A 16,409-nucleotide genomic window follows, 5' to 3' on the forward strand; every position below is an offset into this window, starting at 1 on the left:
CCCCTTCCCACCGTTTTAAATTACTGCCTGAGTCTGTGCCCTAAACATGCCCATGTTTTGCTTTTAGCACCAAAACCTTCTAGTTTATTCTATTGGAGCTGCTTTTCCCCTGTATCCCCCTAGGTTGTTCCTGTTGGCTTCCATGGTCCAAAATTGAGACCAAGATCCTCACCCAATGATGCAGGTAGATGGTAAAATATCCCCAACTTTCCGCCCTTCTTTGTATCTGTGCCCTTTACCACGTGACTCTGAAGCTCCCTCATTCAAGAGGGGGCATCTGTTGTCCTTTCCTTTGAATCTGAGTTTGTCTTGTGTCTTGCTTTGCACAACTGAACACAGTGGAAGTGATGGTGTGCTTGTTCTTTCCCTAGGCCTTAAGACAGTTTGTGCTTCCACTCTCTTAGAACCCTGCTGTACTATGACAACAAGCCCAGGCAAGTCTATTAAAGATGAAAGTCACCAACTTTGCCACCGCCAACCCCTAGCCGAAACCCACTGACTAGTCAGCCCAGAGCTGATCCATCAACTGACTACAGATGAATCAGTGACACCCACCAAGATCAACAGAGCCAGGCCCAGACAGACTGACCGGTGAACTCAGAAACAATAATAAATGCATTGTTTTAAGTTACTGGATTTGGGGTAGTTTGTTGCCCACAATAACTGAAAAGCATTTTTAAAGACTTTTTATCAGTGACAGTGTACCCAATTAACTATAAGTTCCTTCTGTTCTTGCGATATAAATTTGATAAATGCCTTCTTAGTTGGCCAAGCTGAACTCAGTAAGTGGAATTTCTCTCTTAGTTTAATACCACAAATTCTTTTCCTTCACTTATGCTACTGTGTCTCCTTCCATGAAATGTTCCCAGAAGAAAAGGTAGAAAACGTCCTAGGTTTATCCTCATCATTCACTTATTACCCCTCCTTTTCTCAGACACTTAATCCACTTACACTTTGCACATAACATTGGCTTCATTAAGTAAACTTGATAACTGTCACCACCATTTGTCTCAACTGCCGATTCCTAGAATGCAGGCAAAATATTGGCAGAACTTGTCCATAGAGTATCATGTTTACAGGCCCTTAATCCGTTTGTCAAATCAAATTAAAATGAATGGTTTTTAAATGTTTGAATTACTCCCTGCTCCAAATGGAAAAGTCCAAATATTAATAAATATTAATTTATTCTACCTTATATCTGTTTTTAGATTAAAATAATATATGTAAATAAGAATCAGTTGAAAACCCAATCTTTCAACAATTACTTAAAACAATAAAAGAAAAGGCAAGTCTGGACATGGGCAATTAAAGAGCAAGTGCATCCTTGTTGTATGTTCCTCATTAATACATGACTTTAGTTATAAAAAGGAAACATTTAGTAACAATGGTCTTTGAACTGTTGTTAAGTAATCAGTGAACTATATCAGTATTTATCAGAGTTTTTAGATGATGTTTTCAAAATATTTAATATTGCTTTAAATGTTTCTCTCCTTTCTTCTTTGTCTCCCTTAGATTGAGACACATCAGGCTTTAATACTATTCCAAAACACCCAATAAGGCAAGACCAACTCCTTCCCCTTCCTTCTCTGTACTGTGCCCATCAGAGCTGTGAAAGTCGGAGTAACTACGCCAAGTCTGTAGGATGGATAATTCTTTATATATTTATATTTAATCTAATTATTTCCAAATAGGATTTGAGGGTGTTTGTTGATAAATACAGATCATCATCAATACATGAGGACTTTTTATGAATTTAAGGAGCTCTACTCACAACCTAGACAATCAGACCCATTAATTCCCAAAACAACTCTGTGACATAGGTCATTTACTTCGTCTGTCTCAGGCTGGCTGTAAGAAGAGGTTGAGATGACACAAGCTAAAACCTACGGCTACCTTTACTAAAGAAAACTCAGTTTACAGAGACTGAATTTGATGACTTCTTTGAAAAGATTCTTTGGTACCTGTTCTTTAGGGGTATCAGTTCTCTAGGGGTATCACTAATAATTTTGGTATTTGCAAGAAAGTCTTTATAGAGTCTGATTTATCTCTTCTTGGCACTCTACCATAATTCATGTAGCTTCTATCAGATAAATTCTGGTACTAAACTGAGACATTATATTATTCAGCAAATGAGCAAAGCTATTTGATTGTATAATCAGAATTCATCATTGTTATAATAATTCAGAGTTGTGATATGATTTTAACAAAGCAAACTTCACCCATTTGATAAGTTAAAATTGTTATGCTAGGCTGTGATTACAAAGAAAATCAACCAACCAACAAATGAAAACAACTAAAATAAGTGACTATAAAATTCTATGTCATACACAGGGCAAAAATTTCTGAGGCTATAGTAGCTGGCTACACATATGCCAAAAGCCACCTCAGAAAATCCTTGAGCTAACAGTTCTTTTCACTCTGAATATGTTTTGGCTTCTAAAAGAGAGTATAGTTGCATAATGTTTAAGGCACAGTCTCTGTTTTGCTAGTTACACTAGCTATATGATTTTGAGTGAATTATTTACCCAATACATAAGGTACTTGTGAGAATTAAAAGACATGATCTATGTAAAAAGCTTACTCCAGTGTCAGACAAATATTAAGCACTTCATATGTATAAGCTATCATCATCAGCAGCATCATCATTTATCACCATCATCATAATCATAATGCAGGGGACACAGATTCGAGCCCCGGTCTGGGAAGATCCCACATGCCACAGAGCAAATAAGCCCATGCGCCACAACTACTGGGCCTGCGCTCTAGAGCTCGCGAGCCACAACTACTGAGCCCCCGCGTGCCACAACTACTGAAGCCCGCGTGTCTAGAGCCCGTGCCCTGAAACAAGAGAAGCCACTGTAGTGAGAAGCCTGCACACCACAATGAAGAGCAGTCCCAGCTCGCCGTAACTAGAGAAAGCCCACACACAGCAACGAAGATCCAACACAGCCAAAAATAAATAAATAAATAAATTAATGAATAATAATAATCCTTTAAATGTAATCATCATCATGCCATCATCAGCATCACCACTGAAAAATACAAAACATACTTTCCTGTTTATCCTTATAGGTCATAATATACCCTAATTTCCACCTATATCTGAGTAAGTATAATTTCTGTAAATTCCATGATCTTAAGGGTTTTAACGAATTCACTACTGTACCCTTTAGGCCTAAACCAGTGCCTGTACATAGAGGGAGCTCCAAATATTTTTGTTGTTGAATAAATAAATGCATACATACATTTACATATATGTTAATATGGATTATTTTTCATGACTGTAGAATTTTACAAGGATCTATTTCCTTTATTTATTTTTTTTTTTTTTTTTTTTTTTTTTTTGCGGTACGCGGGCCTCTCACTGTTGTGGCCTCTCCCATTGTGGAGCACAGGCTCCGGACGTGCAGGTCCAGCGGCCATGGCTCACGGGCCCAGCCGCTCCACGGCATGTGGGATCCTCCCGGACCGGGACACGAACCCGCGTCCCCTGCATCGGCAGGCGGACTCAACCACTGCGCCACCAGGGAAGCCCTATTTCCTTTATTTTAAGTGTAACTTTTGCACAATAACTTTGGAGCCAATTTCTGAAATTTATAATCCACCTATTTTAATCCCTCCCTGTCCATTTTCATGTTCAATGAAATTTTGTACTCTTTAATATTAGATTTTATTTTTTGTTCAAAGAAAAAGAGGTCATCATTTAATGTGTGTTTGAGCCAAAAGGAAAAGGAAGCAATGGCATCAGTGAGGCTCTACAGTCTCCCAGTGTCAGCGAATGGTTTTTAATGGTCTGTGGATTCCACCCTTCAGATTGAGTGTAGCTTGACTGGAAAAGGTGCTGATGATGTCCTGGTCTTCCCTGGTTAGGACAGCTCAATGCACAGAGTACGGTATGAGGTTTCACCCTAACAGGAGAGGGCCCCCAGCACTTTCCTTCTTTGATCCTCCCACTCTTATTAAATCAAAGATATCTTCTCACTGGTCCCTGCTCTCCTAGACTGTTCTAATAGAAATAGGGCTTACTTCTCATTGATCATCATCCTTCTAAGACTCAATTAGAAGAGATAAGGATAGAGTAGAGTATAACTATTACTGACTCAATATATTTGTCTTACTTTGTGGGATAAGCTTAACCGATCAAACTGTATGATGATTAGTCATATCCTGTAAACTATACAAACTTATTACTGATTCATATGATATTAATACCCAAATATACTTACTTTCAAAAGGTTATACATAGAAATATGAATTTTGCTCTATTTTAAAATTACTTTTATTTTTAAACTAGATAATATATTTGCAAGATCCCAAAATCAAAATTTTATACAAAAATATACAATGAGAAATCTCCATCTCATCCTTTCCCACATGACTGTACCCAACATTGGCCCTAATAGGCAGCAATTTTTATTAGTTCCCTGTACAAACGTCCAAAGTTTATTTAAACAAATAAAAGCAGATGCAAATAGGTATAATAAAATGTGCTCAACATGACTAATCATCAGGCAAATGCAAATCAAAATCACACTGATATATCACCTCACATCTGTTAGAATGGCTATTATCAAAAAGACAAGCAACAACAGCGTTGGTGAGGATGTGGAGAAAAAGGGACCCTTGTGCACTGTTGGTCGGAATATAAATTGGTGCAAATAGTACAGAGCTTCATCAAAAATTTAAAATAGAATTGCCATATGATCCAGCAATTCCACTTCTGGGTATTTATCCAAAGAAAATGAAAACATAAGCTTCTAAAAATACATGCATTCCTGTGTTCACTGCATCATTATTTACAATAGGCAAGATATGGAAACAATCTAAGTGTCCATTGATGGATGAATGGATGAAGAAATTGTGTTATAGATATACAGTGAAATTATTTTTCAGTCATATCAAAGGAAAGAAATCTTACCATGTAACAACATGGATGGACCTTGAGGGTATTATGTTTAGTGATATAAGTCAGACAGACAAAGATAAATACCATATGATCTCACGTATATATGGAATCTAAAAAAAAAAGGAAAAGAAAAGAAAAGCAAACATTGATACAGGAAACTGATTGGTGGTTACTAGAGGTGGGGTGTTGAGAGAGTGAAATAGGTGAAGATGGTCAACAGGTACATGAAAATCTGACTGCAAAAATCACAGGAAATCAAGGAAGTGCAAATTTAGACAATAATGAGATACCAGTTTGCAATCAATTTACAAAATAAATTGTCTTGAAATACCGAGTATAGGTAAGCTTCGTATTGTTAATTCTGCCTAGAAATAGAAAAACCAATTTTGCTAATATAATATGAGTTCATAGAATCTAAGTCTCAAAGCACAAAGCACAGTAACTATTTAATCAGATACTGAATGATTACAGAACTAGATATGTGGGAAGAAATTAAATCCATGATTTAAATTCTACTTAACAAATTCCCACTTACTGAAGGTTACTTTTACAATATATCCAAATACACAGTTAACCATATTTTTTCATTTTCTTCCTAATGTAAGCTAATACACTTTTAGCAGGTGAACACTCTAAAATCAAGAGGATTTTATTACAATCCTACAGGTTTGCTGAGTTACTATGATGAAACAGTGAGAAAAAAACATAATTAGATTTAGTAGAAACACCTATGGGATTGGATATTTATTAAGGAAAAAAACTGAAGTGGGCTGACTAATTTGTCATATGGTTGAAAGTACATGAAAAGCAAACGCTAGGACTTGGAGGCATACATGACTGAATAGGTGAATGTGACTCATAGAAATTCAGGATCAGCCTTGTAATCCACAACTCTCAAGAAGTTAGTGGATACAGGTGCTGGCTTGGCCCTCCCTGAAGGAAGCAAATGATTTGACCTACCTTCCCACTAACCAGAATAGATGTTTGCTTCCTTACACAACAGAAGAAAACCTTATGACTTGAAAGAAATGAAACAGCTCATTAAAGTAAAAATTTTTCAAGCACCAAGGTACTAATCCCATGCCACCTTAAATGTTAAATAACTAATAGTAGCAATATATCCCAAATACTAATTGTTCTATAGTTGCTGGAAAAATATATCTTTACTTTTTTAAACTCTACTGTGGAGTTGATCATGCTTTGGATAAAATTATCCCTGGGCGCCCACTAATCCCAATTGACGTCAACACTTGGAAAAAAGGCAGGAAACTGAAGGAAATAGTTCCAGCTCTTGGTTTGCTATAACCTGCTCTTTCAAAGGCCTGGGGTATCCTGTTCCTTCTCTGAGAGGGGAAGGAAAGTAATTTCGGAATGATGATGCTGATATACTTTAGGAAGCTACTAGAGGTCACTGGCACCGCTCTGGTTTAATAAGGTACACCTGTGCATGTAAGCCGGAGAAAAGGCCTCCATGAGGAGAAACCTGGGCTTCTATGCCACACTGAAAACTGCAGGGCAAGTTAGTAACTAAACCCATTTGAGCTGGAGCTAACCTGTCAGGGTTTTGCTTGTCTTTCTTTTCACTTTAACCTGGAGCAAGTTGCACCAAAAAACAGAGGAAGAGGGAAAAAATGCTCAAAGAAAGGAAGAAAGGTCCTTTTCTCTGAGGTCGTGCTGCCGGTGCCTTCATGAAAGACTTGAGCAGGCCATATACTTTGTTGTAGGTTTTTTTGTTTTGTTTTTTTCCAGCAACAGAGACATCAATGGTTTAAAGGAGAGGGGAGCTTACATGTCTGAAGCAAGGTCCTGGAGTGACACCTCACTGTATGCTGTGGACTGCAGGCAGGACACGACGGCAGTCTTCGCTCCGGGGAAGGCGGGGTGGGGAAGGGCCGGTGGAGAGCGTGTGTTGGGAGAGGTTACCAGTTATAGGGGAATTGACGTCAGGCCGGCTCATTAGTTACCAGGGAAACCAGTAGATGGGCACGCCCCTCACAACCCCTTTGCTGAGAACAATCACCAGCTGGGGCCTGGGGCAAGGACATAGGAAGGTCAGTCAGTACCCTGCATAGGGTGTAGGTGAAGTAGGCCCTGGTCTGGCAGCGGATGTACACAGAGCAAGGGAACAGCCATCTTTTTTTTTTTTTTTTTTTTTTTTTTTTTGCTGTACGCGGGCCTCTCACTGTTGTGGTCTCTCCCGTTGCGGAGCACAGGCTCCGGACGCACAGGCTCAGCGGCCATGGCTCACGGGCCTAGCCGCTCTGCAGCATGTGGGATCTTCCCAGACCGGGGCACGAACCCGTGTCCCCTGCATCGGCAGGCGGATTCTCAACCACTGCGCCACCAGGGAAGCCCGGGAGCAGCCATCTTGAGTGGCCTGACCATACATTCCACACCTACATACCCTGCAGAACCCTTACAATCTTGGTCCACAGCTTTTCCGAGATATCTTTGGGCCAGGCCATATACTTTGGTGTGCTGCATCCTCACGCTAAAACTTCTGTAGCTAGGATCCCATGGTGAAGTTAAGCTGTGAATCGGAAGAAAGTATTCACAGCACCTATCACCAGCAAAGGATGAGTGGCCAGAATACATGAAGCATTCCAACGAAGCAATGAGAAACAAGGCAAGCTAATTTTAGAAAGTGGCAAAAGGTTAATTTGTCCCTTTGGAGAAATAAAGGAGGCGAGCTTGGCCCGGGCCTGCTGGAAGAGACTGGTAGGCATAGGCACAGGGCTAAGCGTATGTGCCAATGCCCAATGCCACAGAACTGGAGGATCGCCACGCCAAGACCTGGCGATCACGTTGGGGATGCGGCTCCCTGCGGGAGGACCAACCAGCGCTGGCCCCCAGGGGGTCCTCCTGATCCCCAGCCTACTCCCTTTCTCCAGGCCACTATTGTAGCAACACTCTGAACAAAATCTGTATGACGATAAACCGGGAAGTGCTAGTGTAGACGTGGCTTGGCCTGGTTCCTGACTCAAATAATCTGACTCCATCAACTTTAGGAATTCTACTCACTCAGTTCCCTAATAGTTAATGTTAGATGAAAGCATTCCAGGAGTCAGAACTCAGTGCTGTAAACCTCCTGAGATTTGAAGCAGAGAGAGCTGGATCTGAGACCTGATTATCAAACCACCTAATCTTTAGATACAGGTCCCAAACACCCAAAAGGTTATGTGGAGAAGTATAAAAGGTAATGCAAGGGCTTCCCTGGTGGTGCAGGGGTTGAGAGTCCGCTTGCCGATGCAGGGGACATGGGTTCGTGCCCCAGTCTGGGAGGATCCCACATGCCGCGGAGCGGCTGGGCCCGTGAGCCATGGCCGCTGAGCCTGCGTGTCCGGAGCCTGTGCTCCGCAACGGGAGAGGCCACAACGGTGAGAGGCCCGCGTACCGCAAAAAAAAAAAAAAAAAAAAAAAAAGGTAATGCAAAAAAAAAACCCAAACCCCCCCAAAATTCCCCAAAACAACAGCCTTCTTAAATCACCAACACTCATTTTCCAGAGATAAAACTTTATTTGAGGCATCAAGCAATATACTGAAAGAGGTGAGTCATGCACAAGTGATGTCCTTATTCCCATAATCGTACATTTGATACTCTCTGTCCTCTTAAAAGGGGTGTGTAGTGCGCAAGATGAGAAGCACATAGCTTTCAGACAAAACCATATCTCTGTGAGCACTTAAGAAAGTCTCCTTTAAATTTTGTTGTTCCTTCTTTAAAAGGCACGTCGGTTTTATTTCAGAAAACTACAACAAACTACTTCTTCCACTGAGGAGGAAGTTTCTCCCCAGAGTTATTTATGAAATAATGCAGCTGCCTTTTTCTTTAAAGGGATTCTTGTCTTCTGGAATTCCTTTCACCAGAGGATCTTCTCCAGAACGTTCTTCAATATAGTTCTTTATTTCTTCAGAACATTTAGACACCTTAAGGAGAAAAAGAAAGGAAAGAAAGAATGAATCAGTTCAGGATTGTTCAAACTTTGTCACCACCCTTCAGTGAAATTAATATAATTGTGTACAACCAGAAGTTTTAAAATGAAATAGAATAGAATAAAAATATTAGAGTGCAGCACAGAGCCTATATAATATATATGAATGATACAGCCTATGTAAAATATATTTCTTACTATGGTCAGGGTCAAAAAAGTTTTAAAGTCACTGTATTAAAAAATTACCTCCAAATGGACTTGAGGACACGGGGAGGGGGAAGGGTAAACTGGGACGAAGTGAGAGAGTGGCATGGACATATATACACTACCAAATGTAAAATAGCTAGTGGGAAGCAGCCTCATAGCACAGGGAGATCAGCTGGTGCTTTGTGACCACCTAGAGGGGTGGGATAGGGAGGGTGGGAGGGAGACACAAGAGGGAGGAGATATGGGGATATATGTATATGTATAGCTGATTCACTTTGTTATACAGCAGAAACTAACACACCATTGTAAAGCAATTATACTCCAATAAAGCTGCTGAAAAAAAATTACTTCCATAATTTTCTATCCACTATGCCTCATATGATTTCCTTCCTCTGCTAAAATACAATTATGACATGTCCACCATATTTTAGGAACTGAAACGTACTCCACTTTCAATTTTGCATGCTAATGAACAGATGCAACAGTATATACTCCCCAAATGTTTTGGGGTGTGTCCTGCAAAAAGTCTCACTTACTGGGTATGTGCCAGGTTCTGCAATTTCATAAAATGATAGAAGCATTGGAGAAAGTCTGACTCTGGAGAGGCTAATGTTGCCCAAAAGTCACCCCCATGCCCACCCCATGTTTCTGCTCAGAATTGATCATAAGAAAAGACTTATCCGAGGCTTAGTAGGCTTATGTGAGGCTTGTGTTTATGTAAGTAATTTAAACTTTTTCTGAATGGAGGAAGGATTGAATAGTTTCTTCAAAAACTCCATTCAAAAGAGACAGTTTGTAAGAGTGATTTTTAAAAAACGGGAGGGGAATAAACAAGAAAAAGAAAAAAAGGATTACTGTCTTAATGAAGGCCTGCATTACTAGTAAGAAATTAGAGGTAAAAATTATAGAAGTTCCAGAAAATTCCAGTGGAGTCCTCTTAAAACTAGGCAAATGTTCCCATTGATTTTGTAATCTAGATTAGTAATCTTCAAACTGTTTTAATGTTGATCACTAAAAAATGTTTGCATATGTATTCCAAAATGTACATAATTATTTACTTATAACTAAGTGCAGTTACTACTGTGTTAATACATCATGTATAATCATAAAATATAAACTAGAAATTATTAAAAGATGAGGTTCTAAACTAGCCAAAAATATATTATTTTGCAATATATACACATATCAAATCACTATGTTATACGCCTAAAATTAACATAACGTTTCATGTCTATTATACCACAATTAAAATTTAACAATCAAAAATTTAGTGTTTTACTCCCACACCTCAAAGATTCTTGGCACGTCAGTGTGGAGGCCTAGGTGATACAGTTAAAATGTGGCAAAATAAAATCTTTATAAATCTTTACAAGTACCATTCTCTCAGGTAACATTTGCTGTCAATCATTGCTGATGTTCATTGTGCAGGCATTTTAAGTGAATTCTCAGAGGTGATGATGTAAGTGTCCATAAGCTGGGCTCTGTGGCCACAGAGAAATTTGTGGATAAGACTCATGTTTCCCCAAATTGTATCTGTTCTTAGAGAGGCTTCTTCATTAGGTTTCCAAAAAGATGTGTAACCTCCAGAAGTGAATAATGACTTCTCTGATGCATTTCCTTCCATGGTCAAGAGGATATGTTTGAAGAACAACTAGCTAGAGCCAGAATTCAGCCTGTGAATTTTGTATCCTTGGCCTGAGCAGAGTACACAGCTCAGGAGTGAACAATTTATTGACAGAATAGTGGACTGGGCATCAAGAAGACATATGTTTTAGTGTTTTAATAACTGCTCTATCATTATCTCTGGGGTCTTAAATAAAAGGCTGGTTAGCCTCCTCAGGATTCAGGTTTTGTTTGTTTGGTTGGTTTTTTGGGGTTATTTTTGCGGTACGCGGGCCTCTCACTGTTGTGGCCTCTCCCGTTGCGGAGCACAGGCTCCGGACGCGCAGGCCCAGCGGCCATGGCTCACGGGCCCAGCTGCTCCGCGGCATGTGGGATCTTCCTGGACCGGGGCACGAACCCGCGTCCCCTGCATCGGCAGGTGGACTCTCAACCACTGCGCCACCAGGGAGGCCCTGGATTCAGGTTTTTTAATCCTTAAAAGTGAGTGGGTTGAATGATCTCTAAGAGCCATAATGTTTTTCTAGAACTAACACTCTATAATTCAAAGTGCATAATAAAATGCTGGAATCTTATTATTAGGACATAGATGCCTCTCCCTCTACCCTCTAAGTTATCCCTGAAGTTTTCTCTCCCTCTGGCACAGACTTGGGGTTTCTGGAACTGGAAAGCCAATCCAGCAGGGTGTGTCCTAAGGAGTGGAGGGAGCTGGCAGGGAGGAAAGGCTAATGAATGATACCTTTAACTTCCACACGGTCAGCTGCATCCAGGCCCCTGCCCAATTTCTAATTTGAAGCTTGATAACTGGAAGACACTTGTCTCTTTATTTCCCTATAAGTTCTGCATAGTGATACCAAATATTAAGATATTTCAACTTGGCACAGACAATGCTTTACTTCAATATATGCAACTCTGTTTAATTTGTAACCTCTGAGGTTCAATGCGTGAAAAAAATCTAAGGGATCAACAGATGCCAAACTGTGGGCTTTGCCATTAACAAAATGGATCCCTTAAAGTTTCAAGAAACAATCCTATTCACTGGGTCCTCTAACTTTGGTTTTCCCTTTAAACACAGCAGTATTTTTAAAGTCACAGAAACTTTCAACATGTACAAAAAGGACTTTGAACTTCAAAATCCTGGAAGACTAGGGATTTGGAAGTTACAGATTAAATTTGAGAAAAGAAATGTATAAAGAGTAAAACACAAAAAAGCCTGCACATTCCAAACATCACTCAAAATGTGCTTTCTGAGTAACAAGACTCTTGTTATGAACAGATTTACCATAACTAGAGCAGGAAGGTAAGTGAACGTATTAACCATACCTACTTCCTTTCCATTTTTTCCTTACCTTTTTCTAGTATTAGACCATAGAGAAATAAAATCAGTTAAAATTTTTCTTGCTGGGGAGAAGGGACTACGTCTCTTGCTGGGGAGAAATTTTTTTCCCTTAAAAAATTATCTATCCAAAAACCTATTCCTGGACTACAGGTTGCCTGATTGAGGAAAAAGGGAAGAAACGAAGGCCTGTATTCCCAGTAAAAACTTAAAGTAAAAATTACAAAGTCTCCAACAAATTTCAGTGGAGACTTCTGAACACTGGGACATATGTTCTAACAGAATTTGTAATCCACTTCAGTGGTCTCTAAAATTTCTAATCATGATCACGAAAAAGAATTTTTGTACACAGTATGATTATTTGTTTATAAATAAATAAAGATACTATTGTATAGGTATTAGTTCATTGCGCATACTTACAAAACATAAAGTGGAAATTATAAAGGGATGAGATTTACAAATAAATAAAGATAGACACTGTAACGTTTTGCTCCCAAGCCCCAGTGGACTGTTCATCACTCACTTCCTAGAGAGCCCTGATGAAACTCAAAACTAGGTAATTCAAGACTTACATTGTGATTTTTTTAAAAAACCTTTTAAATACCGTTCTTTCCCATTATGAAAAAGATCAAGGAACTAAGTAGCCATCTGCCTTTTCCCTACAGCTTGAGTAGTTTTTAAAACCAACTAACAGCAGGCAGAATTTCTTGTCTGTTCCCCTCATTCTCCAACACTTGGCTTTAAATTACTCATGAGATCCTTGCTCTCTCCTTTACCTCCTGTGATTTCCCCACATCAGCTGGCAGTTCCCAAGCACCACCAAAGCCCTTCTTCAAAAGAAGCTGCAGAAAAAAGGAAAAAAAACCAAAACCAAAAACCCCAAACAACCCCCCACCCCCACCCCGAGCCAAAAACTGTTTTACTGCAACAAACTAGGAAAAGCTGACTTTGGTTCATTTCAGAGAAGGAAATATTCTGGGACATCCAACTTACCTGTTGTCGCTGCAACTTGACTTCTTTGCGAAGTTGCTCAACTTCCATCTTCAGCTTTTCCTTTTCTGGCAAATCTTCGATGTGAAGGGCCGGCATTTTCGCCCCAGACTGGGCGCAGGGACAGCTGTGGAAGTGGAGCGGCTGGAAGTGCCGCAAACCAGGGCGAGTCCCGAACTAACTACGTTGCCTGCGCACCCGGCCAGCGCAGGAGGTGACAGCCTCCCCCAGCGCCCCGACGACTTCCCCTCACGCCAGCCCTGCCTAGCGTCCCAGGATCTTAAAACCCCTGCTCTTTTTCTCAGGTCTCCACAACCCCAGGAGGCCTGCCCCCGGGAGCCCGGGGAGGGTTGAGTTTGCGAGGGTGCCCAAGGACGCAGAGAGGCTGCGCGCTGAGCTGCGCGGTCTCCCGCGGGGATGCTGGCCGGGCCCGCCCCGGCTCCCGACCCTGCCACGCCCGCGGGGGACCGGCCTGGGCTGGGGCCAAAGGGTTGGAGTCGAGCGAGCCCACTTTCCTGGAGAAACAATAAAAGTTTTACTTTTTGTTCCATTTCCACCCCCCACCCCCACCCCAAGGCACATCCGGGTTTTGTTTGTGAAGCAAGAAAAGGAGGACACTACCCGGCAGGAAATAACGGCCCTTCACCTCTCCAAGAGTTTCAAAAATATACAGCATGTAACTTTCCTCCAGCTACATACTTGTTTACTGTGGGAAATGTGGACGCTTAAGAAAAGGCCTAAGAGGAAAATGAAACTGAGCTGTAATCTCAGAAACGCCCATCACATCTGTTGATGTATATACACACCCAGTCTGTTAAATGCCTGAAGCGGATTAACAAATTTTGGAATAAAAAAGGTATCGGGATGTGAATATTGTTTATAACTCACACGGCCATTTTCTGACATTAATAAATTGTCATCCTCAACAGCAGAGTTTTATTCTTTCTTCAGGAGAATGTTTTGTAATGTTCGAAGTATAAGCGGATGATCCTAGAAAAGACAGAAGCAGAAATCTTGAAGTTCTTACCAGAAAGTATTTCTCCATTCCCCATCTGTCAAGGTTTGGGTGACACTTGACACCGAGGGTTTTGAAATCCTGGCTCAAGCATCTTCCTGGATGTTTGCAGTGGATCTGCTTAGTATTGGTTACTCCACTTTCTGGAAAGCAACATGCATCTAGCTGCTACTTTGTGAAGCTAGGAACAATGTCTGATGTGACAAACGTTTGCATGCAATACAAGGTTTCCCTTTGACTATCTAAAACCTTGTTAATGATGCTCAAAAGACTAGAAGAAAAATAAAGCATGCAGGAAGAAAAAATAAAGTATCCCAAGCAGTCAGATACATATTCCTTTCTCCCCAGAGATTACCTCCTGCCTATAGCGTCGAATTCAAGTTGAGTAGAGGCAGTAGCTGACTACTTCAGGGTACTCGGCCTTAGACACCATAGCCATTCCCTGTTTTGTAAGCAGAGGTTTTTGTTTGTTCATAATTCCTCACCAGGCTCCACCCACTTATCCTCAATGAATATATTAGAATGAAAAGAACAATGAGCCCCTTGATGAGTACTTGTGGGTTGCAGCCCCTGCTCTGCCACTGGCCATCACTAGAAAAGTCACTTATTTCTTCCTGGATTTTGGTTTTCTAGTTTGTGAGGTATGTCATGGGGTAGGGGAGGGGTGAATTAGCTAAGGTGCATTTCATTTCTAATTGTATTTATGTATCTACATCTGTCACATCACTTTCACAAAGAAAAATATTTAGGAGCTTCATTTTCTGTATTTGAAATACCACACATGCCAGGATCTCCCAGGCTCAAAAAACTTGGATCAGCTGCAGTTTTCCCTGTTAGCAAGCAGTGAGCCAAGACAAAAAGCTCACATCTGTTTCCAGAACTGATTTTTTTAAAAAATTTGCCCATTGCTTAAATTTAAAAGGTTGGTTAAAACTAGCTTAAATAAGTTAGTGAAAGTAAGTTAATGTGGCCTGAATTAAATAAGTTCAGCACCCAAATTAAATAAGTTGGTTAAGTAAATTAATGTTTGTCTGTTCCAAATCATAAGAATAGAGTTATTTTGGCCTTGAAATTTCTTCCCTGTGAAATCATCTAGTTGCATGCAGTGATATTTATAAATCCATAATGGTTCTTTAAATGGTTCTTTAACTTCTTCCACAGTATTATGAGACTTAAATTAGAAATGAAATACATATTAGTATAATTTTTAAAATTTATTCTTATCAAATAATTCACATGCTAATAATACCATATTAAGTAAATTGATTAAACTGAGTTGGGAAATGCTGACATCTCATGATCACATGGCACTGAAAAACGTTTAGTTGTTTGGTTTTAAATGGTAAAATGATGGGTACTTTTTTCTTTAAAAAACAAAAAAACAAAAAACAAGAGTATGTAGCTCCCTATTCCTAAGCACGACTTCACCTCCTAGAGGGCAACCATGGTAAGCAATTTCTCGTGTATTCTCGAAGACATTAGCAAAACATTTTGGATAAACAAATGTTAAAATCCATTATTAGTTGTATCCAATTGTGTTAACTTTTTACTTATATTGTACATATTACCTCTAATAGAAGTTACTTTACCAAGTAGTGTGTGTAGAAACCATTACGCAGTGAAGATGACAGATGTAATCGGAAACTTTATTAGCCTACTGTCTCTTGACAAATGTTTTAAAGAATCTAAATTTAAAAAAAATTAACCATGTGGTTATTTTCACTTTTAAAGTATAAAAGAGCAAAGACTATGACATGTTTACCTTGGCATGTAAAGAAAGGGAAAGCTCTTTGACGATTTTTTTAATGTATTAACTATGCTGTTAAAAATCCATGTAAAGAAAAGTCTATAAGCAAACGTTGAGGTTAATTTTATTGGAGTTGATTTAATATAACATGAGCTCAAAAAAGGCAGGGTTCTGGTTTTATCTTGTGATTTTTTCAAGACATAGATCCCTTCTGCCTCTGTTCTGTAGTATAAATAAAACTAGGTTACCTCCCAAATTATGTTCTTCTAAAATTTATAAAGTAAATGATGACTGTTTAGGCCATGAAAATGATTGTTTCTTTAAGGGAAATATTTAACCCACATTTGATAAACTCAGTTCATTTGATATTGGTTCAATTTATTATAAGATTCCTTTTCCAGATAAAAATAATAGGAAATCACAAGAAGACCAGGTCTGATGTTCCAATTTTCATTAACAATTACTTACAATTCATGGTATCAAAATGATTTACCAATTCTGTCCATAACAAGAGTTTAATTTCTACTGAATATAATTGGTCTTTTTCGTTACTCAGTTTACTGTCTTCCTTGTGGCAATACATTCTTTTAAGAATTTAGGAAGTTTGAAATTAGCCTTGTTTTGAAATTGGGCTAAAATCAAATCAATCCAAATTAAAA

At 39.5% G+C, this 16,409-nt stretch overlaps 1 protein-coding gene across 1 annotated transcript; it reads right to left on the minus strand.

The window, feature by feature from the left end:
* Positions 1 to 8,402: 8,402 nt before the first annotated feature.
* GNG11 (G protein subunit gamma 11) lies at positions 8,403 to 13,518 on the minus strand. Its single transcript, XM_082632482.1, has 2 exons — positions 12,992 to 13,518; positions 8,403 to 8,830 (listed from the first exon to the last, which is right to left on the minus strand). The coding sequence occupies exons 1-2, from the start codon at positions 13,085 to 13,087 to the stop codon at positions 8,705 to 8,707; spliced, it is 222 nt and encodes a 73-aa protein (XP_082488608.1). The 5' UTR covers positions 13,088 to 13,518; the 3' UTR covers positions 8,403 to 8,704.
* Positions 13,519 to 16,409: the final 2,891 nt, after the last annotated feature.

Source organism: Mesoplodon mirus, assembly GCF_964341445.2.
Source record: "Mesoplodon mirus genome assembly, chromosome: 9".
Lineage (NCBI taxonomy): Eukaryota > Metazoa > Chordata > Mammalia > Artiodactyla > Ziphiidae > Mesoplodon > Mesoplodon mirus.